Source organism: Rhinatrema bivittatum, chromosome 4 (genome assembly GCF_901001135.1).
Source record: "Rhinatrema bivittatum chromosome 4, aRhiBiv1.1, whole genome shotgun sequence".
Classification (NCBI taxonomy): domain Eukaryota; kingdom Metazoa; phylum Chordata; class Amphibia; order Gymnophiona; family Rhinatrematidae; genus Rhinatrema; species Rhinatrema bivittatum.
The window spans coordinates 17,690,396-17,718,328 of NC_042618.1; the positions used below are offsets into that span (position 1 = coordinate 17,690,396).

General features: G+C 44.9%; 1 protein-coding gene across 2 annotated transcripts in view; it reads left to right on the forward strand.

Annotated features, from left to right (window-relative positions):
- TDP1 (tyrosyl-DNA phosphodiesterase 1) overlaps positions 1 to 17,823 on the forward strand; it is a 298,041-nt gene extending 280,218 nt beyond the window's left edge. For both annotated transcript variants that reach the window (XM_029597773.1, XM_029597774.1), the window contains one exon: positions 17,358 to 17,823. In XM_029597773.1, coding sequence (XP_029453633.1) covers positions 17,358 to 17,431 — 74 coding nt within the window. In that variant the 3' untranslated portion in view covers positions 17,432 to 17,823. The remainder of the gene's footprint in view (positions 1 to 17,357) is intronic.
- The last annotated feature ends 10,110 nt before the right edge of the window (positions 17,824 to 27,933 follow it).

The following is a 27,933-nucleotide window of genomic DNA, read 5'->3' on the forward strand; positions in this document are numbered from 1 at the left end:
AAATGGCAACACTACAAATATTAAATCAGGCCCTAAACACTAGTGCACCTCTTATTAAGAAAACAGAACAAGCCAAGCTGCTATAGATCCCTACACAGAAACTACAAGCTTGCAGATTACCTTACCTGGGTCACACGTGCAGAAAAACACACCCTCACCAAATACAGAATAAAGAGACCATAAAGGTAATATTTTTGTTTTTCCATTGTTGCACTGCATACACAGTTTGGCTTCTTGCTGTTTCCAGTTTGCTTTTATCTGCACATTTCTATTTATACATTCTTCAAAAAATATAAAATAATTGTAAAACTATAGAAATAAAGAGAATACGTTTCAAAACAACTGATGAATAGAATGATATCCAATAATTACACACACTTAAAAATTATTAAAAATTCTTCAAACACCAATAAAATATTTCAAAACAGCAGATACGTCACATAATAACCAATAATTAAAATGGCAGTCATTCAAGAAAAATGAATTTAAAAAGTCACCCTAACTTACCTTCTCCAGCAGGGGCTGCTGAAGTTCTGTCCTCATCCTTAGGGCCTAAGACCAGTCTCTGTCTCACACATACACACACCCCTCCTTGACCAGTTTCTTTCTCACTGACACCTCCCTAACCAGTCTCTCTCATTCAGTCATCTCTCTGACCAGTCTCTCTCACTTACTTGCTAATTTGCTCTCAATTTCATTCACTTCTCTCCCCCCCCCCCCCCCCCCCCTACGATCACACCTGGGAGCTGCATCAGCGTCTTCCTCCAGCCCTCGCAGCCCAAGAAATAGTTCCCGCAGCCTATGGGATTAACGCTGCTGTCTCCCATTGCAGATCGTCAGCTGTTTTTCTCCAACTCGCACTGCTCCTCGAGCCGATGCTGCCGTAACTTTTGAATACAGCATGGCCCTTTCTTCTTTCTGTGCACCCCGCTGAGTATCACTTCCTCTTTCGAGCCGCAGGAAGACAGGAAGAAGAAAAGACCAACTCCCATTAATACTGGTGCTGTTCCCATCCGGGCTTGAGCATCCTGACAGCTCAGATGGTAACGATAGCAGTGCAAGGATGTTTGCACTCAGTCTCTCGATGAAGGGGAAGAGAAGAGCAGCTGGGCAAGTGGGAGTGCATGACACATCTGCCAGATCAAGACAACACACTGGTTGAGAATCACTGCCTTAGAGGGAACTTTGATTGTGATCATATTAACAAGCAGATCCATCACCTTTATCTCTTAAACCAGGACCTGCGTTCCACTGAGAACTGGGTCTAATATAGTTCCGACTCTCATCAATTCCATGACCAACTGCTGCATGAAACATTCATTGATGGCATCTAGAAACTTTACCTCTCTTGCATGTCCTGATATGACGTTTACCCACTCAATACTTGAGTAGCCAGTCTAATCACTGTTAGCATTTTACAGTCTGTTTCCTCATCCTGGCCAGATGGGCAGTAAGATATCCCCATTACTATACTCTTCCCTTTTACCCTTGAAATTTCTATCTATAAGGATTCCAGAGTGCAATTTGTTTCCTGGAAAAATGTTATCCTTCTTGACTCTATACCATCCTTAGCATATAGTGCCATCCCTTCGCTAGTATCCCTTCGCTATCCATTTGCTACCTTAGATTTCGAAACATATTATGTACATAATTTTACCTAATTTTCCTGCTAATATTTTCCTTCATCATCAATTATTTTTACTGTTCCAATTTTCAATTCGTTCTATCTATAGTTATATTTTTTCTCGCAATTTCCCAGTTTACTATGCCCTTGTTTTTTGTAACTGATCATTATCTTGTTTCCCCTGTTCCATGTAAACTGGCGTGATGTCCCTGATGAATGGCGGTAAAGAAAAACTTTAAATAAATAAATAAATTTATCATCTGCCCTGTTGTGTCAATATAATTTGTACCCTGGTATCAGTGTCCCATTAGTTATCCTTTTTCCACCAAGTTTCCAAGATGCTTATTATGTCTATAAGCACCATACATTCTAGCTCTCCAGTCTTATTTTTCAGACTTCCAGCATTTGCATACAGATATTTTAAAATAGTTTTTGTATGTATTTTTTATATGTACCCACAATCTGCTTATCAGATGATGCACATAGTCTGGAGTCATTTTTATGTGCATGCTCTATATTTAAATACATCTGGGATTTTTCAGCATTTGTAAACAGCTCTTTATCAGGACATTCTAACTTACTTGCCGGGTCATTTATCAAATCGCATTAGGGCCTTATTACAGGTGTTAGAGCCCTAACGTTCGCAATAATGCCATAACATATGCGTTATTTATCGCATTGCGAGATGTGTATACACATTTTTTAATTTTAGTCAAAAGGAGTTTGGGCAGAGTTTATGAAAATGAGGGGTGTTTAACGTTGCGTGCGATAGTGTAACGCACATTATCGCCCGTTTAACGCTGGAAATAACTACACCTTTTTTCCTGGCGTTATGCTGTGCGATATGCCCAAAACGGGATTTGCAATATTTATCGCAAATCCTGTTTCAGGCAGGAGGGGGAGAGGGGAGGTGAGTAGAATGGAGTGGGGTGGCACACGTACTAAGTCAACTATTTTATACCACTGTAGGAGGGTCAGCTAGTAACTTAAGATGAGATTTTGGTGGTGGTCTCTGGATTGGGGGGCAGTTTTACATGCACACTCAGAGGTACAGACAGCACACATCATTGAAGACTTGATGTGATTTGGAGTGAGGAAAGGTACACAAAGATGAGATTTGTACAACGTACTCTTGCCCTTGCCTGTCTAATATTGCGGCTGCGATTACATTTAATGCACATTGCGGTAAAATACCTATGCAAAATTGTAAAATAGAGTGTATTTCAGTAACTCAAAAATTACACCCCCCCCTTTTTTTATTTTTTTTTATCGCAGACACTATTCATGCGAAATTTATAGCAAAGTGATGAATCTAGGTCTTGGTTTGCTAGTATCCTTTGAAGATACCTCTCTCTCAACTATACACTGCTGAATGACAGTCGACTTCCCCCATGTTCTAGTTTTAAAAAGGCGATAGAGCAGCTTTTAAAGTTAGCGCCAGCAGCATGGTTCCACTCTGGTTAAGGTAGAGCCCATCCTGTTGCAATAAGCTCCCCCTTCCCCAGAATGTTCCCCAGTTGCTCACAAGCCTAAAATCCTCTTCCTCACCATCATCTCATCCATGTATTGAGACTGTGGAGCTTGGTCTACCTCTGGGGTCCTGCATAAGGAATAGGAAGCATTTGTGAGAATGCAGTCCTGGAGCTTCTGGATTTCAATTTCCTACTTAAGATCCTAAATGTAGCCTCTAGAACCTCCTTTGCACCGTCCTGTGTCATTGGTCCACATGTACAATCTCAGCTGGCTCCTCCCCAGCATTCTCTAAAATCTTATCTAGGTGGCACATGAGGTCTGCTCCCTTAGCACCAGGAAGGCAAGTTACCAAGCGATCCTCACACCCACCAGCCAGCCAGCTTATATACCTTCCTAATCGGGTCATTTCCTATTCTCTCCACACATGGAGTGGAAAGCAGAAGAAGTAACCTAGAAAAATTGGAGAAGTGGTCAAATGTTTGGCAGTTGGGATTCATGGCCTCGCGGGCACGTGCGGGCGGCATGCACAGGGTGGCCGACCTTTCCGCAAATACGCACAGTGATGCAATCAGGCCTCCCCCATTTCCCTTTACCCTCTCCAGCCCGACCCCTATCCCCTACCTATCTAGCCGATACTCTTTTATTTTTCTATTTACTGCTCCTCTGGAGCAGAAGCAAGTTACACGTGCCAGCCAGCTGCCGGCGCTCGCTTCCCCGGGATAGCGGCTAATGGACGCTGTCTCAGCCAGCCTCCCACCCATACCCCAACCCCCAGCTCGCCCCCCCTGGAGGGGCCCAGCACTTGTGTGCCTAGTGGGGTTTACACATATGACCAGGCCTGTTTTAAAATGCACGCAGCAAGCACAAGGCCTGGCCACGCGCATAAACCCTGTATTTTATGTGCGTGAGCCTTTGAAAATTTGGGCATTAATATGTATATCCTGGAAGAGAGAAGAGAGGGGATATGATACAGACTTTCACCTGAAAGGAATTAATGATGTGCAAAAATCTAAATTCTTTCCGATGGAAATGAAGCTGCAAAACTAAGGGTCACAATATGAAACTCCAAGGGGGGAAAACTCATAAACATTATTGGGAAATATTTCTTCACAGAAAAGGTGGTGGATGCATAGAATGCCTTCCTGGAAGAGGAGGAGGAGAAGATAAGAGCAGTAATGGGTTTCAAAAAGGCATGGCTAGAGAATGAAAATGAACAGATGGGTAGCTTTACTATTACATTTCTGCAGGGTTGTAGCCTACATGGCGTGATAGTTGCTGCTACCTTTAACAGAAGGCTTGGGGGTAGCCTGCATCGAGCAGCAGTTGCTTCTACCCTTAAAAAATGTTTTTACAAACTTGCTGGGCAGACTGGATGGACCATTTTTTGGTCTTTATCTTCTGTCATTCACTATGTTACTATGTTAAAATGAATCACCCACTATAATAGCCTTGTGAACCCTTTCTTCCTGGGCATGGACTTCTAGAGACATATCCTTAGTGCAAGAGGATAAAGCATCACCTGGATTTCAGATCCTAGCTACAGAATCACTTCTTGCCACACAAGGTGATGGTATCCTGGCCTTTTGCGTGATTTATGATGAATATTGTATTCTTTGTTTCATTTGATTTGATTGTTTACTATTTTGTTGATGTGATATTTGTAGAGCTACATGTTGTGGATTGGCTAGAATATAGAAATGTTTAAGGCATTTTTAGTGACCCTGCGTCAGGAAGTTCCTCAACTATGGTCATGTAGCATTGATTGTAGGAAGAAATGACCTGACAGACTTTGAGGATGATTCTCTCTCCTCTTGAGAAGAGATGCATCAGAAAAGATCTAACTGGTCAACCATGTGTCTGCTTCAGTCTTTACTGTTGCATATCTCCCATCTCTATGGGAGATACAAATTCAACAAAATTTTAAATTGTGATAATTCCACTCAGTTTTCTGTGAACTAGAAGAAATGGGTCGTTCTTTGCAGAAGTACTCTTCGTTTTCTTGGAATAAAATCAGAATAAAACAACCAATAAGTTCTGAAAGTCTTTTGTGTTTTCTAAAAAAAAAAATAAATAAAATAAAAATTTCCTGCACAATAATTGTTTAAGATCACAAAAACACATTTAGGGCTGGATTTTTAAAGCCATGTACCTGCATACAAGCCACTTCTATACTAATGTAGCCCGGGGCTCAGTTCATGTAAAAATACACACAGAACCCTGTTTTGCACACTTTTATGTGAATTGGCAAGAAGAGTTCTGAGTGGGGTGAAGTTCCACCTTGAGCGTAGACTTTTTGGTTTTTAAAAGGAAACATTTTAGTTGCCCTGCACAAGCTTTGCTCTCAATAGAGCAGGTGCGCCTTTGTGCATGTACTCGGGAACTTGCACGCAGAAGTGTGGTTAGAAAGGTAAGCACAGACTTCTCACCTCACCTTGACAGTTACAAATTGTCCTCTTAGTGTTTATTAATGTGGGGGGTTTTTTTGTTATCCACTTGTTTTGCTCAGCTGTTTTTGTTGCCTCCTTTTCTTAGTGTAGAATATGTTCATTTCCATGACAATTTTTTTGTCCTTAGGAAAATGGTACTTGGCTTTCCTGTTTCTAGCGAGCAATGGAACAAGCCCAGATGAAAAAGCAATTCCATGATCGAGAAGCTCCATGGAATCTTAAACATCACAAAGCACTTTGCCTGTCCCGGCTTGGTGTGTTTTTTTTAAGCCTTTTTATCCGCCGTTGAGTGATTGTCAGACTTTCATGGAACAGATAATAACTGCGCTGTGGTATCTAATTTGCATTGTTATTTTTTCCTCCCACAGACCTGTATTATCCCACTCTGATATATAATCACGGATCACACACTGCCTTGTTCAGTGAGAAGCACGTTAATGTATTTAGGGTGGCTCGATATAATAATTAGGACTCCAGCGAATGTAAACGTCTGTAGTTTAGCTTTTGAGAAGGTTGGCGCTTGCTGCGTTCTTGAACTGAAATATCAGTTATTGGTAAGAGCAGATGATACCGAATGATGCTGCAGAGTCTTGCGGTGCAGAAAAATTGCTTTTGTTATAGCTGTTGTAGCAGCAACTTGCAGCAGACTGTGTCATTCAGAGCTGCATAAATCCCAGGGATAGCCAGGGCTCATTTTGGCCACCTACTGATAAAAACAAAATAAAACTGGTGACTAAGAGAGTAACTTTTAAAAGGATGTACGCAGAGAAGCCCTGGTTGAAAATCAGCTTGGAGAGTCTGCGTGCAAGACACGATTTTGATGTTACTTTTAGGCATATAGTAAATAGTCATTCCTGGGCAGAGGGAGATTTACATGCAGACTTTTGGTTTTTGGAAAATGTGCACATACACACCTGCTGGAGAGTCTGCAGGTTTCTCTCTGTGCATGAATGGTGTGGGGGCTTCCCTGCACAACCGCAGATTGTCAAAGCAGATCGAACTGCATAAATCTGATTTGAAAATGCTGGCTAATGTCTACCCTCAGTCTTTAGCCTATGCGAGCTGTTTGAAAATGACCCTCCCTGTGTCCGTGGTTCTAATTGGTCAGTGGTTCCCTGTGTTTCTGCCTCTCTGCTGTCCTCACACTTTGCTCCTAATACCTTCAGCTGCTTGTGAATGGTGACAGAGGTAACAAACCTCTGCTCTACAGTACATTACGGCTTGTTTGTGAATAACTCTTCACTTGCAGGATGTGCTTATGTATTCTGGCTGATATGATTCGTTCATGCTGAGGCCAAGGGGGAGGCATCATGTCATGTGTTCTTAGGAAAAGCCAAACCCGTCCAGCCATCTTGCTGGTTTTCTATGTGTGTTTGTGAATAGCTTGGATGCTACATGTCCATCCAACTCTCCAGCATTTCAGCCCCTGCTTTCTGGTGGAATCTGGATTCCCTGGGTCTCACTCGCTTCTCTAATCAATAGGCTACTCCTGCGCTATTTTCAGAACCCGAATGTCACTATCAAAAGCTGATCTACAGTAAGCTTGGTGATGATCTCCAGCATGGCTCTGAAAGCTTTAATTAACACAGAATACACATTTTGCCTTCCCTCTCCGACCATAAGACCATTTTAACTTTGCATATCATAAAAGTAGTTGTTTCTCTTGCTTGTAAATAACTGGACACAGTTTGTTTTGCTGACATTTTTGTTACTTACAACAACAAAAGTTGGACAAAGGTCTGTATTCAGAATGCCACGACATCTGTCTTCGTGAAACTCAAAGCCAGTCAAATCACTTATTCTTTCTACCTATTGTGCAGTGCAGTCCCCAGTAGTTCACCTAGGCATCGGCACTGACGTTTCATTCACAGTTACAAATGATTTCTAATAGAAAAAGCAAGAGAGATGACCATCAGGAAAATACAAAATAAATGCTAAATAACCATCACGTAAATACAACAAAGGGGGTGGGTTGTCATCAAAAATATTATTTGAATTTCATTTTTCAGCATCTCATATCAATGACATGATTATATAGCATCAAAATGAATACCTTTGTTTGAGTGAATGATTGAATTTCTAACCGTTTGACACCATAAATTCTCAATAGAATGTAGGAATAAGTGGTAAAAAGAATTTTTTTAAATGTTTATCTAAGCTAAGTAATACTCAAGTGTGTATTGATGACATTCTTTTATGGAAGGGTGGTAGCCAATGGTGACGTGTCATCAATATACACTTGAATATCGCTTTCTTATAAGTGACTTTTATTATTTCTATTCTATTGAGAATTTCTTTTGTTAAGTGATTAAATGAAGGAGCCAATTCACCTCAGATAACTGGATTCCTTTGACCTTAAGGTATCTTTCCTATAAAGTAAACACCAACATTTTTTTTTTTTTTAATATATTTTTTCCAGGATTTTTTTTTCACCTTCAGTAGTCAAAGCAACATTGATCTACAATTACGAGCAACTCGTGGTTTTGAAATGGTGATACTATTTCTCTGTTTGGTGCACGGAGTTGAAATATCTCCCTTTCACTTTCACCAACTGGGTTAACTCCCCTAAGAATAGGGGAGGCTATATATGCCTGCCTAGGAAAGTGAACGTAGCATGAAGAAGCAGAGAGATGGAAGCTCTTTTTTTTTTTATATTTGCAAAGTGGCTTTAACCAAATGAACATTTTAAATGAATACAGGTGGTTGGGTATTTTGCAGCGCAAATATATTTTATAGATACATGCCATGAATAATAGTCTTTAGCAGCCAAACATGAAAAAGATTGAAATGTGTAAATTGGGAATATATTAACATTTCAAAATAACTTGACTGTAAGCTTGTGTACCAGATCTCCGGCATGGTGCTTTCTAGCTCTGAACAGGAAAGGCAAACTGATTACTGAAGGAGAATTTCCTGTTCCATGACAGCAAATGATCAAGCCAGAAGAAGATAGGCCAAGTGTTAGTGTTGGCAAAGCTAATGTCAAATATTGAAATCAGAAATCCACAACCATGCCAGATGCGCCTCCTCACCCCCGTCCTTTTTATTGCTTTATCTAAAGCCCATGTTGAAAGAAGTACAGTGAGCAGTTGTTTACTGTGTTCGCAATGTATGCTTCATGCAAGCTTCCTCAGTAACTGATAACATTGTAGAGGACACACTGAGCTCTACATGATGTTTCTCTCTTCATCTCTGTCTTTTCTCTAATTAGGGAAAAACCTGTGGAGCTCAGGCACTTTGGGGGGGAGGAAGAGTAGCAACCGGAACTGTAGGCCCTGCAACTGATCCCAGAAACAGAGACAATACCCTGGTAGTAACAAGATTGTTACTGATAATCGGGCCGATGCAATGAAGTGTGCACAAAAATGTGCGTCATTTTTTGAACACTCGCACAATCACCTTTCCTGGGCGCTCAGTGCAATAGGCAAATGAGCCACCGTGCTAAAAAGGTAGTGCTAGGGATAAATTGTTGTCAGGAGATGTGGCTGTGCACTGGTTAGGAAAATGGGGACGCTCAATTAATGGGCGTCCATTTTCCTAACCTGACAGCCAGCAAGATTTTTTTTTTCATGCTGCTTCCTGTGGTTCCTCCTTCTTAGTATCGGGGTGATACTAAGCAATACCACCTTTTCCCCCTTCAAACTCCCCCCCCAGAACTTTTTATTGTAAATAATTTACTCTTACATAATTTTTCATTGCTTATATTTAACCATTTTAGTACGCTTATATATTTGTACAGTATTTTCCATCCGTTTTCCCCCTTCTTCCCACTACCCAGTTCTCTTATCTGTTTCATTGTAAAGCCCTGTTGGCCAGTTTGTTACATGGAAACCGATGTGATGTTTGCTTAACAAATGTCAGTATACAAAAATTTTAAATAAATACTAAGAAATAATGGGAGATTTGTTACCCCAATATTGACTGGATAAGTGAAACATCAGGACATGCTAGAGAGATAAAGTTCCTGGATGGAATAAATGACAGTTTTATGGAGCAATTGGTTCAGGATCCAACAAGAGAGGGAGCAATTTAGATCTAATTCTCAGTGGAGCACAGGATTTGGTGAGAGAGGTAACGGTAGTTGGACCACTTGGCAATAGTGATAATAATATGATCAAATTTGAATTATTAACTGGAAGGGGGACAATAAGTAAATCCATGGCTGTAGCACTAAGCTTTCCAAAGGGAAACCTTTTGATACAATAAGAAAACTAGTTTTAAAAAAACTGAAAAGGTGCAGCCACAAAGGTTGTGAAAGCAACAGATGTGGACATTGTTAAAAAAATACTATTTTAGAAGTGCAATCCAGATATATTCCACGCATCAAGAAAGGTGAAAGGAAGGTCAAACGATTGCCAGTATGGCTAAAAAGTGAGGTGAAAGACTATTTTAGTTAAAAAGACCTTAATTCAAAAATTGGAAGAAGGATCCTGCAGAAGAAAATAGGATAAAGCATAAGCATTGGCAAGTTAAATGTAAGACATTGATAAGACAGGCTAAGAGAGAACTTGAAAAGAAATTGGCTGTAGAAGCAAAAATGCATAATAAAAACTTTTTAAAATATATCCAAACCAGAAATCCTGCAAGGGATTAGGGCATTAAAATTAGGGCATCCCGACAGTGAGGTTCCAATAATAAGAAAAGTAGTCCAAATGTCTGTAACTAAAAACTCACCTGAGCTAAAAATTTCTAACTTATCCCTATCAATTAAAAAGCAGAATGAAAATACAAACAAAAAGCATACGTTGAAATGTTTGTATGCTAATGCCAGAAGTCTTAAGAAGTAAGATGGGAGAATTAGAATGTATAGCAGTGAATGACGACAGACTTAATTGGCATCTCAGAGACATGGTGTAAGGAGGAAAACCAATGGGACAGTGCTATACCGGGGTACAAATTATAACGCAATGACAGAGAGGAGCACCCAGGAGGCGGTGTGGCGCTTTTTGTCCGGGGTGGCATAGAGTCCAACAGGATAAACATCCTGCATAAGACTAAATGCAAAATTGATTGAGGGATTAAAGGGGCACTTAGGGAAGATAACGCCATCACAGAAAGACTAAACAAATACTTTGCTTTGGTGTCTACCGAAGAGGATGTTGGGGAGATACCTGTACCAATTTTCAGGTGTGACTAATCAGATGAACTGAACCAAATCATGGTGAATCTGGAAGATGTAGTAGGCCTGATTGACAAACTGAAGAATAGTAAATCACCTGGACCGGATGGTATACACCCCAGGGTTCTGAAAGAACTAAAAAAAGAAATTTCAGACCTGTCGTATTTTTGGCTCCATAAGACGCACTTCTTATTCCCCAAAAGTGGGGGGAAAATGTCTGTGCGTCTTATGGAGCAAATATAAAAAAAATAATTAACTACAACTCCCCCCCCCAAGACTTGCCAACAGTCCCTGGCACAATACGATATGCCCTTTCCAATATACAACGGGTGATTGCAGCGATGGAGATATGTCGGCACACTCAGAGCCCCTAATCTCACTATAAGCTTCGAACATAGTACAGGAATTAATTTTAATAAATTAATTTTAACCCCCCTCCCCACACATTATATATATATACACAATATATAAATAAAAGTCTGTATTTTAAAAGCCCGGCGTGTGTAAATTGCGGTGTTTACGCACATGGCCGGGCCTTGGCGTGCTGCGTGCATTTTGTAAAGGGCCCGGCCACGCACGTTAAAACAGATGCGCCCGCAAGTGCCGAGCCCTTAAAAAGGGGCGGGCAGGGGGCGTGGTCTGGGCGGGGCAGGATGGAGGGCTGGCCGGGACAGCGTGCAGAACTTGCTTCTGCACAGAAGGAGCAGGTACCATATACACTCGTGTATAAGTCGAGAAATTTATGCCAAAAAAAATCGGCATAAATTAGCTGGCCTGACTTATATACACGTACACCCCAAAACTTAACGAAAGTCCTCCCCCCCCCATTGTCAAAAAGCAAAAGCCATCACCCTCCCTCCCTGTTCAATCCCATCCTCCCGAATCCCCCCAGATCCACCCAAGTCCCTGGTGGTCCAGCGGGGGGGCCCGGGAGCGATCTGCCGCTCTCAGGCCGTCGGCTGCCAGTAAAATGACGACTGCAGCCCTTTGCCCTTACCATGCGACAGGGGCTACCGGTGCCACTTACCAGCTCCTGTCGCATGGTAAGGGCTGCAGTCGCCATTTTGGTTACAGGCAGACGGCCTCGGAGCGGGGGATCGCTCCCGGGCCCCCTGCCGGACCACCAGGGACTTTGGTGGGTCTGGGAGGGTTCGGGAGGGAGGGATTGAACAGGGAGGGCAGTCATGGGGGAGGGAGGGTGGTGGGCTTTGATAGGTTGGGTTGGTTTTGTTTTTTGACATGGGGGAGGTTTTACCCGTGACTTATCCATGGGTGACAGGTAAATTTTTATTTTGGGGCACATAAAATACCCCCGACTTATACATATCGAGTTATACCTGAATATATACGGTAAGTTATGAAACAAAAAAAACCCCCAAAACTACTTACAATTAGTATAGGGGTCAGGGAGGAGAGGGGAAGGGGAAGGAAGGTTAGGCAGGAGGCTAGGGAAGTTCCCTCCTAGTCCGCTCCTTAATTGGAGTGGACTGGGAGGAAACTGGGAAAAGGCCTGATTGCGTTGCTGCCCGTCATTTGCAAAAATTCACCCCCCTCGTGCGAGCAGATTGTAAAGTCTGGCATACATGCGCATCTTTTAAAATCTACCCCATATTGTATATATTGTCTGTGTGTGGGGGGGGGGGGGGGGGGTTAAAATTAAATTCCTGTACTCTGCTCTTGGAGATTTAGTGAAACCAGAATGGACAATTGGATTGTCAAAATCTAAATGCCTGGTTCAGGTTTGGCAAGAAGTTACCTAGAAATATTCCATGTGTCAACAGGGTCTTTAGCTTTTCTGTTGCTTGAAGGTAAAGCATAGGATGCGCAAAGTAATTATCTGTGAAAAACTTGCTAGTATCCAAGCTTGTGGGAAGGAAAACGATTAGAATGCTCTGCGGGACGAACTTAACCTCTAGTCCATGTAAACGACCGCGTAGCTGTCTAGGGAAAGGTTCGTGTAAAGCGGAAGGGATGCAGTCCCAGAAAAAGTTATGTTAGGTCAATGTGCTGTGGCTTGCCAGCATTACAAGCTTGGATGTCAGCTATTGGCCGCGCGTGTAAATATCCGCACTTACGCGCGTGGCTGAGCCCTGTGCGTGCCACGTGCATAAGTGCCAATGCGCGCACAAGTGCCGGGCCCTGAAAATGGGGCAGGACGGAGGCCATTAGCCGCTGTCCCAGGGGAAGTGTGTGCTGGCAGCCGGCCGGTGCACGTAACTTAATTCTGCTCCAGAGAAGCAGTAAGTAAAACAAAAAACAAGTACCTTTTAACAAAGGGGGTGGGGAGGAGAGGGAGGGGGGATAGGGAACAGGGGACGGCCCAATTGAGTCACCACACGCAAATTACTAAAATTCCCCTTTCCCTGTGCGCGCTGCCCGCCACGGGTTTTATAACATGTGCACGCATGTTATAAAACCCGTGCATCCACGTGCGCGCACCGGGAAGCACGCACACAGCTTTTAAAATCTACCCCACTGTGTCCAAGCCACGCTCGCCATGGGCCTAAGCTCCGACCTGCTTGCTGAAGTGCTGAACAAGATGCGGCATTTTTATTTTCATCTTCCGAACTAAATTCTCCTTTTTCATTTCTCTCTCATTAGGGGAATATTACACCTAGTTGATTTATGGTGATGAAGACTGATTTAGCTCGTTTCTGGCCAGCCAGAGTGTACACATTAACACTGGCATTTGGCTTGGTTCCTGAATCACCGCCTGACTGATCAGTCAGGACCTACAGCCAAAAATCAAAGAGAGGTCTTCTGGAGCACTAACCAGGGTCAGAGACCTTCCTATGCACATCTTATTTTGTGTGTGTATTATTGTACAATAGGTAAAAAACAAAACAAAACAAAAACACACACCAAAAACTCCAAATTAAAAGAAAAAGACTATTCAAATGGCAATGATGTTCTAACTCAAACCATAGTCTTCATGTATGGCATAGCAGCTGCCACTGTGACAACTAAACCCTACAGATCTTCAGGCTTCAAACAGAACATCTGGAGCTCATATACTAACATGCATAAAATATTACACTTAGGGCCAATGTACTAAACTGCAGTAACATCGGCCATTAATGCACATTCATTAGTTCAGATAAATGGCTCATGCAAAAATGTAAATGTGTTTGCCTTCATTTACGAGTATTAAAGTTGGCGCATTAACACAGACATTATCGCAAAAAGCTAACTGCACCTCCCCAAGGTGGGAGCTAGGTATTTTATGGCAACAGGTCTGTATTAACTTGTGTACGTTTTAACATGAGCCATGTTGCATCTCTTTACTTCATTAGCATAAATTTTGCAATAATAGTCTCGCAAGCAAATTTACATATTAGAAGCACACTATGCACACAAACCTAACTTGTGCATGCTAACAATCCTTTTAATGTGCATTAATGCACCTTAGTAATTGGCCCCTTAGCAATCGCATGCTATTTTCATAACTCCAGATCAGAGGATGTCCAGAGTAAGATGAGACTGTTTCACCTGAATAGCAAGGCCTGCTGTTTGCACGTTGCTTCATTTTTTGGTACAAACACAGCTCTCTAAGATGGTCCAGCAGGGCTGCTTCTCGCCAGTGGCAGAGAAGTTGCAAATCAGAAGTTATTCTTGGTTGCAGGACATGGATTTGAGGTGTCAAACTCTAACAAGCTCACACTTGACAGGCTTAGGGAAATTGATGGCCTAATTAGAGATGTCACAGAACTTGTCCTGTGTCATTAACAAGTATACAGTACACTGAAAATCTTTATACAACCTTTCTTTAAGAAAATTAATGGTTGCTTTTTTTTTTAAGCTATGTTTGGCAAAATTGTTAAGTCTCTTCCTTTTTCCAGGTTACATAAGTAACTCCTTCAACCTTTCCTCATAGGTTGCTTACAGGCTGATGCAATATCATGCGCTGAGCCTGGCACACAGATTAATGAGCGCTTGGCGTGCAGTTTGGAAGCACTAGGCTAACACGAGATGCAATAAGGGAATTAGCACATCCAAAAACACGTGTCCAAACCAGCATGTCGCTAATGGCGCTTATCATATATAAATACATGTAAATGAGGCTATTAGCTTTTACATTCAAATGCAAAAAACAAATCACCCTGCACCCAATGTGCACATTTTAATACAGAAAAATGAATGCCAGCCCTAGGGCCGGCGTTGTCTATGTATTCCAAGCCATCTGAAAAATGCCCCATAATGCCACAAAAAAGCCCAAAATATTGCTTTTCTGTGGTACTTCCTACTTTGTATCAGAAGAACTTAAGATTTGCCATAGCCTAACATCCTGTTTCCAACAGTGGACAATCCAAATCACAAGTACCTGGCAAGTACCCAAACATAAATAGATCTCAGCAGTTTATGGATTTTTCCTCTAGGAACTTACCCAAACATTTTTTTAAACCAAGTTTTATTTATTTATTATTTTTTATATACCGACATTGGATCTGAGATATCACATCGGTTTACATTCAGGTACTGTAGGTATTTCCCTATCCCCAGAAGGCAGGTACTAAATGCCATAACCATATCCTCTGGCAATGAATTCCAGAGCTTAACTATGCACTAAGTGAAAAAAAAAATGTTTTTGTTTTAAATGAGCTATTTGCTAACTTCATGGAGTGCTTCCTAGTCCTTCTATTATCTGAGAAAGTAAATAACCGATTTACATTTACCTGTTCAAGTTCTTTCATGAATTTGTAGACCTCTATCATATCCCCCCTCAACCGTCTCTTCTCCAAACTGAACAGCCCTAAGCTCTTTAGCCTTTCCTCATAGGGGAGCTGTTTCATGCCCCTTATTTTGGTTGCCCTTCTCTGCACTTTCTCCAGTGCAACTATATCTTTTTTGAGCTGCAACAACCAGAACTCCACACAGTATTCAAGGTGCAGTCTCAACATGGGGCTATACAAAGACATTATGACATCCAATGTTTATTTGCCATTGTCTTCCTAATAATTCTTAACATTGTTTGCTTTTGTGACCACCACAGCACACTGAGCCGACGATTTCAATATATTATCCACTATGATACCTAGATCTCTTTCCTGGGTGGTAACTCCTAATATGGAACCTAACATCGTGTAACTGCAGCAAGGGCCATTTTTCCCTATATGCATCATCTTGCACTTGTCCACATTTAATTTCATCTGCCATTTGGAAGCCCAATCTTCCAGTCTCACAAGGTCCTTCTGCAAATTATCACAATCTGCTTGAGATTTAACTACTCCACAAAATTTTGTGTCATCCGCAAATTTGATCACCTCACTCGTTGTACCCCTTTCCAGATCATTTATAAATATATTGAAAAGCACCGGTCCAAGTACAGATCCCTGAGGCACTCCACTGTTTACCTTTTTCCACTATGAAAACAGACTGTTTAATCCTACTTTGTTTCCTATCTTTTAACCAATTTGCAATCCAGAAAAGGACATCGCCTTCTATCCCATAACATTTTAGTATTCCTAGAAGCCTCTCATGAGGGACTTTGTCGAATTCCTTCAAATATACTACATCTACCGGTTCACTTGTCCACTTTAGTCAACCCTTCAAAAAAATGTAGTAGGTTTGTTAGGCAAAACTTCCCTTCCCATGCTGGCTGTGTCCCATTAAACCATGCCTATCTAAATGTATTGTGATTTTATTTTTCCACGATTTTTTCCAGCACTGAAGCCAGGCTCACTGGTCTACAGTTTCCCAATTCACCCCTGGAGCTCTTTTTAAATATCGGGGTTACCTTGGCCACTTTCCAGTCTTCAGGTGCAACGAATATTTTAATGATAGGTTACAAATTATTTGAAATACCGTATTTTTCGCTCCATAAGACGCACCTAGGATTCAGAGGGGGAAAATTAAAAAAAAAAAAAAAATGGGGTGCTAAACCGGCTCTGTTCCCAGGGGGTCTGTACGTCTTATGGGGAAAATTAGGGGTAATCCAAAAACAGAAAAGGGGAGCAAATCCTGCACTTAAAGAATCCACAGTTATGGGAGAAGTGCAGAACAGAGTAAAAGTCCAGACAAGGATTTCAATAGGATATTCTTGAAATCATTTTGAATATCATATTGAAATCCTTGTGTGGACTGTTACTGTATTCTGCACTTCTCCCATAACTGCAAATTAGGGGTATGCATACAATTTTTTTTGTCCCAGTTTCATTTTCGGGTCTGGGGAGGGCCATTTCAGTTCACTCCCCCATATCAGAAAACATTTATCGTTCTTTTGTGGGAAAAAAAAAAAAACCCAACAACCCAACCCTTCAAATGTATTTAACTACAACCCTCCACCCTCCCGACCCCCCCCCCCCCCCCCAAGACTTGCCAAAAGTCCCTGGTGGTCCGGGGGGGTGTCCCGGGAGCTATCTCCTGCTCTTGGGCTGTCAGCTGCCAGTAATCAAAATGGTGCAGGCAGCCCTTTGCCTTACTATATGACAGAGGCTACCGGTGCCATTGGTCGGCCCCTGTCACATGGTAGGAGCAATGGATGGCCCACACCAAGATGGCACCGTTTTGTCCCCATCCAAATGTTCATCTTAGTGTGCATTGCTGTACCTTTTACCTGATGACTTCTGACTTTCCTAGCTCCAGAGCAAGGAGTAAGCTGACCGAGCTATGTTTGCACTAAACTCTTCATCAACTTGGAGATCAGACTGCGCTGATGAACTTCCCTTTTTATAAGTCTTGTTTTTGCTTTTTGCAGATCGGCCTTGGATTTGGAATATCCCTTATGTGAATGCACCAGACACACATGGAAACATTTGGTGTCCGTCCTAGAATGCCCAGGAGTCTGCAGCGTTGACGTAGATTGAAGTCCTTTGAAGAATGTTGTCAGCACCATGAAAGTATTAACATGTTTAGAGAGAGACCCATGCTACCAATTTGTAAGATGAGTTCTTTCCTTAAAATTGGCTCACTCATAAGAACAGGTTTAGTATAGTTGGTGCCTGGTATGTTTTTTTTTTCTATTTCATTGTTTGTTAGAACTAAAAAAATATATTTTAATGTTTTTACTTGAGCTAGTCTGAGCTCAGTTTTTTCATGTTCTTGGCTATCCATGGCAAGCAATGCAATGATCATGTTTTAGTAGCATTGTTCTAAAAGCTTTGCCCATCTTAGGAAAAATAAATAATTCACACACATATTGAATAAACATTAATTTTCTATGATTTGTGTTTTGGTCCTTTTTGGCTGTGGCCTGTGTTTTACAGGCTACAATTCTTTAAAGTATGCCAAAGAAAAATGTCAAAAGGGTTCACTGCTCCCCTCTTCCCCCCCCCCCCAACCCTAACCCTAACCCCCCCCCCCCCCCCCCCCCAAAAAAAAATATCACACACAAGTTGAAAAATATTTTGGAGCTCAGGATCAATACTAAAGAAGCAGTGGTCCCAACAGCTCCATATTTTAGGAAGCAAACACTTGGATTATGTCAAACCCACACTTGATCCATAAGTCAGCAGAACAGTTTTTTCCTGATTCTCCCCACAAATATTCCTGTAAGGGTTGTGCTGGACAGGTAACGTGAAATCGTAAGCATGTGATTCTCTGCATCATGGTTGCCTCTTGCTCCCCCACGAATGTGTATGGAGTTACTGTGAAGGGCTGCATATCTTTCAAATCTACATCCAATGTCTTGTGTACAAGAAATTAGCAAGGGTAAAATATTAACTATTTGTTTTATATCAGCCAGGGCAAAGCTTTAATAAGTGTATTGGAACTGGAGAAAACCTGCATTCTTTATCATAATGATAAAAACCTTACAGCAGTACAGGACCTTTTGATAGCACACAGGTCCCACCTAGCAAATGCATTTATTTCTCCAGAAAGGCAGTGGCTGGATTCTTAAGGTTTTTGTTTGCATTGTGTGGTTATTTGTTCTCTGTTTGGAGAGGGCCTATGTATGTGTTGCACGTGTAACAGAGGCAAGGTTATCATGCAAGAGTGTAGGTTCCATGTAGCAATCAAGTTTTAGATTTCCAGCCCACACCTCACAATAACAGACATATTATTGATCTGAGGCCTGTTGTAATATTTTTAGTTCTTTATAATCAGTCCCCACCTCCCTGATCTGAGGTTACAGTTTACTGTCCATAATGTTCAGCAAGAGTTTGAACTGCAAACATAGAAATGATGGCAGAAAAAGACCAAACGGTCCATCCAGTCTGCCCAGCAAGCTTATGGTAATATCTGCCGCGCCGTACAGGTCACCCCTATACTTATCAGTTTCTCAGCCTGTAAAAGTCAGGGCCCTAGTTTATTGCTGTCTCAGTCCAATTCCCCATTTTCTCTTACCGTTGAAGCAGAGAGCAGTGTTGGAGTTGTATCAAAATATCAGGCTTATTGGTTAAGGGAGTAACAGCGCATCAGCAAGTTACCTCCACGCATATCCAGCATAGCTCTCTGCTTCAACGGCAGGGGAGAAGAAAAACTTATACTTCACGCATATCCAGCATAGCTCTCTGCTTCAACGGCAGGGGAGAAGAAAAACTGATACTTCACGCATATCCAGCATAGCTCTCTGCTTCAACGGTAGGGGAGAAGAAAAACAACCAATAAGGGCTGAATAACATAGTCTGGGTAAAACAAATAAGCATGGGTGTAGCTTGCTTATTGCGGCGGTTACTACCACTACTACCCCTAACTAATCAAGCTTAATATTTCACTCTGATGCAGCTCCATCACTGCTCTCTACATTAATGGCGGGGGTGGAAGGGAAATAGAACCAAAGAGCTAAGAGAAACAGATAAGTATGAGAAAAAAAAGTGTGAAGCTTGCTGGGCAGACTGGATGGGCCGTTTGGTCTTCTTCTGCTGTCATTTCTATCTATGCTTATTTGTTTCCCCAGACTGTAAAAGACAGGGTCCTTGTTGATTGCTGTCTGAATCCAATTCCCCTTTTCCCACTGCCGTTGAAGCACAGAGCATTGATGGAGTTGCATCAACACTATGAAGGCTTATTGGTTAAGGGTAGTAACTGCCGCATCAGCAAGTTACCCCAATGCACTCTTTTCTTCATTCTCATCCTCTAGCCTTTAGGGATCCACAATGTTTATCCCTTGCCTCTTTGAATTCTTTCACTGTTTTTCTCTTCACCTCTCCAGAAGGGCATTCCAGGCATCCACCCCCCTCTCTGTGAAGAAATATTTCCTGACGTTGGTTCTGTCGTCCTCCCTGGAGTTTTTTTGTGTCCCCCTAGTTCTTTCCAGTGGAAAAGGTTTGTCGATTGTGCATCATTAAAACTTTTCAGGTATCTGAAGGTATGTATCATATCTCCCCTGCACCGCCTCTCCTCCAGGGTATACATATGCAGATCCTTCAGCCTCTCCTCATAAGTCATTTGATGGAGGACACCCCCCCCCACCATTTTGGTCGCCCTTCTCTGAATGACCGGCATCCTGTCTCTGTCCCTTTTGAGATACAGTCTCCAGAACTGAACACAGTACTCCAGGTGAGGCCTCAACAAGGACCTGACAAGAGGATTATCACCTCCTTTTTCTTACTGGTTATTCCTCTCTCTATGCAGCCCAGCATTCTTCTGGCTTTAGCTATCGCCTTGTCACATTGCTTCGCTGTCTTCAGATCGCTAGACACTATCACTCTCTCTTGATCCCTTTCTTGGTCTGTGCACAACAGCTTTTCACCCCGCATCACATACAGCTCTTTTGGATTACCACACCCCAGATGCATGACCCTGCACTTCTTGGCATTGAATCCCAGCTACCATTTCTCCTAGGACAAGCAGGATGGTAGTCCTCACAGTTGGGTGACATCATTAGATGGAGCCCAGCACAGAAAACTTTTGTCAGTTTCGAGAAACTTTGACTGGCAGACTGAGCATTGCCCAGCCTGCTGCTATCCGTGCGTCCACGCAAGGTCCCCCTTCAGTCTCTTCTTTTATGCGGTGCAGTGGCCTCACAGTTTTGGAGCTCCAAACCCTTACAAGCATTTTCGCTATATTTTCGGGGTTTCTTTTTCTGCATCGGGTCCCCCTTCATGGTCAGTTCCTCCAGTAGGTGCCCTTGGCTTTTACTATCGTTATTCATGGTCTTTCCCGACTCTCGCTTCTGGGTCCCTGTCTGTCATCAGCCATGCGCCGGCCTCCCTTTTTGATGGCGCCCCCAATGCCCACAGACCATGTCCTTAACGGATCTGCACGAGGTCTGTATCCTCTGCCTGGGGGCCTCGCACAACATCCGAGGGTGTCATTCATGTGATCAAATGACCCCCAAAGGGTGGGCATCATGCTCACCTAGATAAAATGGAGACGTTTTTGGTTCCCAAAACCCCTCTGCTTTGGCATTGGTATCCTCCATGCTGAAGGACCACGGGAAATCATCTCCATCACTTCCACTGGTGGTTCCGCTCTCCAGTACACCTAAGGATCGTGGAGAGGGAGATTGATCCTTTGTGGTCTCTCCCCTCCCCCCAGCCTCAGGGTCATCATCGTCCTCTGCGCCAGGGAAAGACTGGGCTGAGCACCAGAAATCCAGGAAGCATAAATACCGGTCACTATCCCGACATGGTTCCGGAGCGGCATCGGCTGCCGAGCCACCATCGAAGAGGCACCAGCCACTGGAGGCCCCTTCCGGTACACCCAGAAGCCAGAGACGTTCCCCACTGGCAATGGTGCCGAGTTTCATGCCCCCTCAGGTTCCCTCCGAGGGTGTGCCGGCAATGCCTTGTCTCCCTCCTTCAGTCCTTACTACACAGGAGAAGCTGGACCACAGGGTGCAATCGGCGGTACTCAAAGCACTTCAGAGCATTGAGCTGCCGGTGCCACTGGCCCCCATAATTGTGCCTGAGCCTCCGCCTTCAATATTTGCGCCCCTGCTGGAGTATCTGGACATCCTTCTTGGTGCCCTACCGATACAACTGGTGCTCAAGAGGCCCTCGATGTTCCTCAGACACTGATGCCTTCCACTGGAGCAATCCAGATTCCCGGGTCCTAAGAGGATGATGAGGCTGCGGAGACCAGGCGCCCATGCCTGCGGTTCCCCAGGCCGCCACTGGTTCCCTCCAGCATAACAAGGCTGATTGTCCCCCTCGATGCACAAGGGCCCATCGATGCCGTCTGTGTCCCCACAGCCCTCGGTGCCTTTGGGGCCTGGACCTAGTACCCCTCCCGGTTCCTGCTCTCTGCATCCGGACCCTAGTGAGGAGGAGGGCCTCTATGACCTATGGGGTGATGACTCAGACACATCGTCCGAGTTCTCCAATGGACCCCCTCTTGGAGCCTTCCCCTCCGGAGGAGCGGTGTCACTCCCCACCCAAGGACCTGCATTCACCAGCTTTGTAAGGGCTATGGATGAAGCCATTCCCTCCAGTCCCTATCGGGGGAGGACTCCCATCATAAGATGCTGGAAGTCCTCCAGTTCATCGACACTCCAAAAGAGGTCGTAGCGGTGCCAGTCCACGACATCTTTAAGGAACTCCTCCTCCAGATGTGGGAACACCTGGTATCAGTGGCCCCGTTGAATAGGAAAGCTGATGTGACTTACCAGGCTCAACAGGCAGTGGGCTTTGAACAGCAGCACTTACCCCACCAGTCCGCAGTGGTGGAGTCCACACTCAAAAAGGCCAAACGCTCCCGGACACAAGCTTCTCTTCCCCCAGGTCGCGAACACAAGGGAGTTCGATGGCATTGGGAGAAAGATGTTCCAAGGGGCTATGCTGGTGGCCCATATTGCGGCCTACCAGCTGTACATGACTCAATATGACCGCAACCTGTGGAAGCAGATCCAAGAGTTTTACGGAGGGTCTCCCCCAGTAACAGCAGGAGTCCCTGGCGGCCATCGCCATGCTGGGCCTTGAGACAGGTAGACACGAGGTCAGGTCGACCTACGACTTCTTTGAAACCGCAGCCTGCCTAGCCGCTGGGGGCGTTGGCGCCAGATGGCTGGCTTGGCTCAGATCCTCCGACCGGAGGTGTAGGAAAGGCTTGCGAACTCCCCTGCACAGGAGAGAACCTATTTGGGGACAAGGTGAAAGAGGTCATGGCGCAACTGAAGGATCAGCACGATAACTCTCCACCAGCCCTTCTAAAGGCCCTTCCACAGCCAGGAAGTCTTCCAGGCTGGGCTCTCGCAAGCCCTTCTACCAGCCAAGGAAATACTTCTCTCCAGCTGCCCATACTCGGCCACTTCGGCCCAGTCCCAGAGGCTGTGGCTGGCCACAACGGGTGCCGAGGGCCCAACCAGCCCCACAACAGGCCCCGTCTGCCGGCTTTTGGCTGGGCGGCAAGAGTACACAAGCCAAACGCCAGTTCCCCTGGCAGCCAATCCCCCAGTCGGTGGCAGACTCCTTCACTTTGCCCGCCGCTGGATAACAATCACTTCGGATCATTGGGTCCTCTCCATTGTCCGCCAGGGCTACCATTTGAACTTCAGCAGGCTCCCAGAGACCGCTCTCCCATGTCCATTGTGAAATTTGTCCACCCATCAGGTCATCCTCTAATCGGAACATCCCACCCTTCTAGCAGTGGGCTTGGTAGAGCAGGTTCCCCGCGAACAGTGGGGGCACGAGGTACTTCCTCATTCTGAAGAGGAATGGCGACTTGCACCCCATTCTCAACCTCAGGGCGTTAAACTGCTTTCTCGTAAGAGAAAAATTCAAGATGGTCTCTCTAGGCATACTGATTCTGCTCCTCTGAAGAGGAGACTGGCTCTGCTCCCGCGACTTGAAGGAGGCTTACGCCCATATTGCAGTTGTCCCCAGCCACAGGAATTACCTCTGCTTCCAGATGGGGATGGTACATTTTCAGTACAAAGTGCTGACCTTTGGGCTGGCATCAGTCCCCGCATCTTCACGAAATGCTTGGCTTGTGGTGGCTGCCTACCTCAGGTGTCTCTCGGTCCATGACTTTCCATACCTGCACGACTGGCTGATCCGGAGCGATTCACACTCCGGAGCCATGAACCCTCTAGCCTTGATGATCAACACTTTACAGACTCTGGGATTCGTTATCAACTTCCCCAAGTCACACCTCAATCCATCTCCACAGCTGGACTTTATCAGTGCCAGGTTGGATACAGTGAAAGCAAAAGCTTTTCTGCCCAGGGATTGAGTGGTCACCCTCTCTTCGCTGGCTACCCTCGTTCACAGCAAGGCAACAGTACCAGCCCATCTGCTGCTCCGCCTGCTGGGCCATATGGCGGCCTCTGTCCACGTGACCCCCCCCCCCCCCCCTTGGCCCGCCTCTGCATGAGGGACCTGCAGTGGGCCTTGCGGTGTCAATGGTGGCAAGCATCCCAAGATCTGGAAATGCTTGTGACGGTCACAGACCCTCTCAGTCTTTCCCTAGCTTGGTGGGAAGCCCTATCCAATATGGAAATAGGACTCCTATTCCAGCCTGCGCTGCCCCAGGTGACCCTCACCACCGACGCCTCACCTCAGGGGTGGGGGGCCCACACGGCCGGCCTGCATACTCAGGGCCTTTGGACTGCAGCTAAATCCCACTGCCAGATAAACTTTCTGGAATTGTGGGCAATCCGGTATGCCCTGTGGGCCTTCCAGGAAAGGCTGTCCTCCAAGGTCATCCTCATCAGAACTGGCAATGTGGTACATCAACAAGCAAGGAGGCACAAGCTCCTTCCTCTTCTGTCAGGAAGCTTTACAGATCTGGGATTAGGCCCTCTCCAAGGGGATGTACCTGCGGCCCACATACCTGCTGGGCCACCAAAACACATTGGCGGACTGCCTCAGCCGGTCCTTCCAACCACACAAGTGGTCCTTGAACCCGGCAGTAGCAGCCAGCCTATTCCGTCACTGGAGCATGCCGGACATGTACCTGTTCTCCTCTCCCCACAATCACAATCACATTTTCTGCTCCCTGATTCCAAGGAAGGAACATCCGGCCTGCAATGGGTTCTCCCTCCACTGGGGACAAGGTCTCATGTACGCGTACCCCCCAATTCTGCTTTTCTCGAGGACTCTGATGAAGCTGCGAGAGGTCGGGGGAACCATGATCCTGATGGCACTCTCCTTGCCAAGGCAGTTGGGTTCCCTCTGCTCCAGGACCTGTCCATGAGCACATAGGTTCCAATGGGGACTACTTCCAACCTCCTATCACAGAACCAAAGCACCCTGTGCCACCTGAACCTCCGGGCCCTGGCCCTCACGGCGTGGATGTTGAGCTCATGATCCTCCAGCCCTTGCAGCTCTCGGATGGGGTGACCAGGGTCTTGATTGAAGCCCGGAAACCTTCCATTCGCAGATCTTACACCTCAAAGCGGAAGCATTTCTCTACCTGTCGTGGAGGCCACGGACTGGACCCTTACTGCTGCCCACTCCCCTGCCTGCTGGATTACCTTTGGCACCTGTCCGAGTCTGGCCTCCAGACCAGCTCGGTCCGAGTACACCTCAGAATCTACTGCCAGGGTGTCGCTGGGGCGCCCATCTCAATCCAGCCACTGGTTGGGCGTTTCATGCGGGGTCTAGTCCACCTAAAGCCCCCACTTCACCTGCCAGCGACCTCATGGGATCTCAACGTTGTCCTAGCGAGGCTCATGCGACATCATTTCGAGCCTCTCAAATCCTGTTATCTGAAGTTCCTCACCTGGAAGGTTATGTTCCTGGTGGCAATCGTTTCCACTCGCAAGGTCAGTGAGATCCAAGCCTGGTTACATACGCTCCCTACACGAAGTTCTTCCATGATAGTGTAGTGCCGCTCATGCATCCAAAATTTCTGCCATACGTGGTGACTCTGCTCCACATCAACTAGTCAGTTATCCTTCCCAGGTTCTTCCTGTGGCCTCATTTTCACCTGGAGGAACATGCTCTTTACACCCTGGACTGCAAACAGGCGCTCACTTTCTACTTGGATCATACAGCGAGGCACAGACTCTTTCTGTCCTTTGACACCAACAGGCTGGGAGCAGCAGTGGGAAATCAGACCCTTTCCAACTGGCTAACAGATTGCATTGCCTTCTGCTACGAGCAGGCAGGCCTCCGGCTGGCCGGCAGGATGAAGGCTCACTCTGTGCGGGTTATGGCAACGTCAGTGGCCCATCTACATGCAGTGCCTATTGCTGAAATCTGCAGAACTGCGACCTAGAGTTCACACCTTTGTGGCTCACTACTGTCTCAACGGATAGTCGCCAGGACAGCACTTTTGGCCAGTCTGTCCTCCACAACCTATTCCAGTCCTGAACTCAACTGTCCTCATCGTGCTGTCTGTGGGGCCAGACTGCCCCTGCTTCCCACAGCATCGCAGTTGTGTTGTGCTCGTTGGCACCTTGTTTGGCTACTGTGGGTCCCTCTGTTCACAAGAGGCAATCTGGAGCTCTGTAATGGAGATTTCTGCTGGGGTAGGGATTTTAAAGCAGGGGGGGTGGTAGAGTTAAGGGGGGGAGGCAGAGAGAGGAGAGAGGGTTAAGGTGGATTCTGACAGTAGGGATTAACAAAAAACAGGAGGGGAAGGAAAAGGTTCCTGCATACGGGGGGGGGGGAGATTTAAGTATGATTTACATAAAATCCAGAGGTGTATAGAAATAGTTAAAGTTTAAAAGAGAACAGCGTACATAAGAATACAATAATAGTAGGTCACGTGAAGTAAACAAACGTGGATTATTCACAAGTGTGGGTGGTATTTGAGGGAAAGGCCTGTAGGAACAGCCCGGTTTTTAGCTTTTTTTTTTTAATTTAGGGGTAGAGGTTTCAGTATGTAGATCTGGGGGCATGGAGTTCCAAAGGGTGGGACCAGCAAGAGAAAAGGCCCTCTTGGTAGTGGAGGTAAGTCTAGAAGATTTAATCGATGGTAGGCGGAGCATTCCTTGATGGGTGGAACGGGTTGGTCTTGTGGAGGTGTTTGGGTGGAATGGGGGGTCGATCCAGTGGGAGTTGTCATTTATGATGGTTTTGTGAATGAGGGATAGGGTTTTGTAAAGGATTCGCGACTTAATTGGTAACCAGTGAAGCTCCATGAGTGTAGGGGTGATGTGGTCTCTACTTTTGGAATTTGTGAGGATGCGTGCTGCGGAATTCTGTAGGAGCTGTAAAGGCTTGGAGTAGGTAGAAGGGAGGCCAAAAGACAATAGTCTATTTTAGTAAAAATAATGGACTGTAGAACGGTGCGAAAGTCAGTGAAGAATAGCAGAGGCCGGAGTTTTTTGAGGGTTTGTAGCTTGAAATAACAATCACTGAGGATAGGTTTGATGAATGGTTTTAGGGTGAGCTGATTGTCAATCAGAACACCCAGGTTTCGCGTGTGGGTGGGGAAGGTAGTGGAGGAATAGGATGGGGGAATGGGGGAATGGAGGGAAAAGGACGTTTAGAGGAAACAATGAGGAGTTCAGTTTTTTGCGGGTTAAGTGCGAGGTGCATGTCGGTGAGAAGTTGGTTAATCAAGGTGAGGCATGATTCCCAGTTTTGGAGAGCGGTCTGGAGGGAATCCGTAAAGGGGAAAAGTAGTTGAACATCATCTGCGTAGATGAAGTGTTTGATACCAAGGTTGGAAAGGAGATTGGTGAGAGGGAGCAGGTAGATGTTAAATAGCGTAGAGGAGAGGGAGGAGCCTTGGGGGACACCTCTTTCCAGCTTAATTGGGTCAGATTCGTTGCTATCCAAGGAGACAGTATAATGACGGTTTTGTAAGGAGGACTTTATCCAGGAGAGAGCAGTACCAGAGATGCCAATACTGATGAGGATGTTGATAAGGATATTATGATTAACAGTATCGAAAGCAGCTGAGATAGCCAACATGACGAGAAGATAGGAATTACCAGTGTCCATTCCTTTGATAATGGTGTCTGTTAGGGAGAGAAGTAAGGTTTCAGTACTGAGGTGCTTCCGGAAATCATATTGTGTGGAGGGAAGGATATTGTGGTGTTCGAGGTAGTCGGACATGCGAGAATTGACAATTTTTTCCAGAATTTTGGATAGGAACGGGAGATTGGAGATAGATCTGAAATTGGAAAGACTAGTGGGGTCAAGACTGGGTTTTTTGAGAATGGGTTTAACCACGGCTTGTTTTAGGGTGTGGGGGACAGTAACTTGTTCCAAAGAAAGGTTGAAAATATTAGAAAGAGGTTTCGCAATTGCTTTGGGAATAGATAGAAGGAGTTTAGTCGGAATGGTTTCAGAAGGGTGGGAGGAAGGTCTCATCTTTTTTAAGATATTTTCTATTTCCAAGGAAGAGGAGGGTTCAAAGGATGAGAGAGTGGTGGAATGGTAGATGGTGGGAAGAATCACCTGTTCAGTGTTGACAGAGAATTACGCAGAGAGTGATGAAACTTTGTTTTGAAAGAATTGGGCAAATTCATTGCACCATTTTTTAGAGGTCGA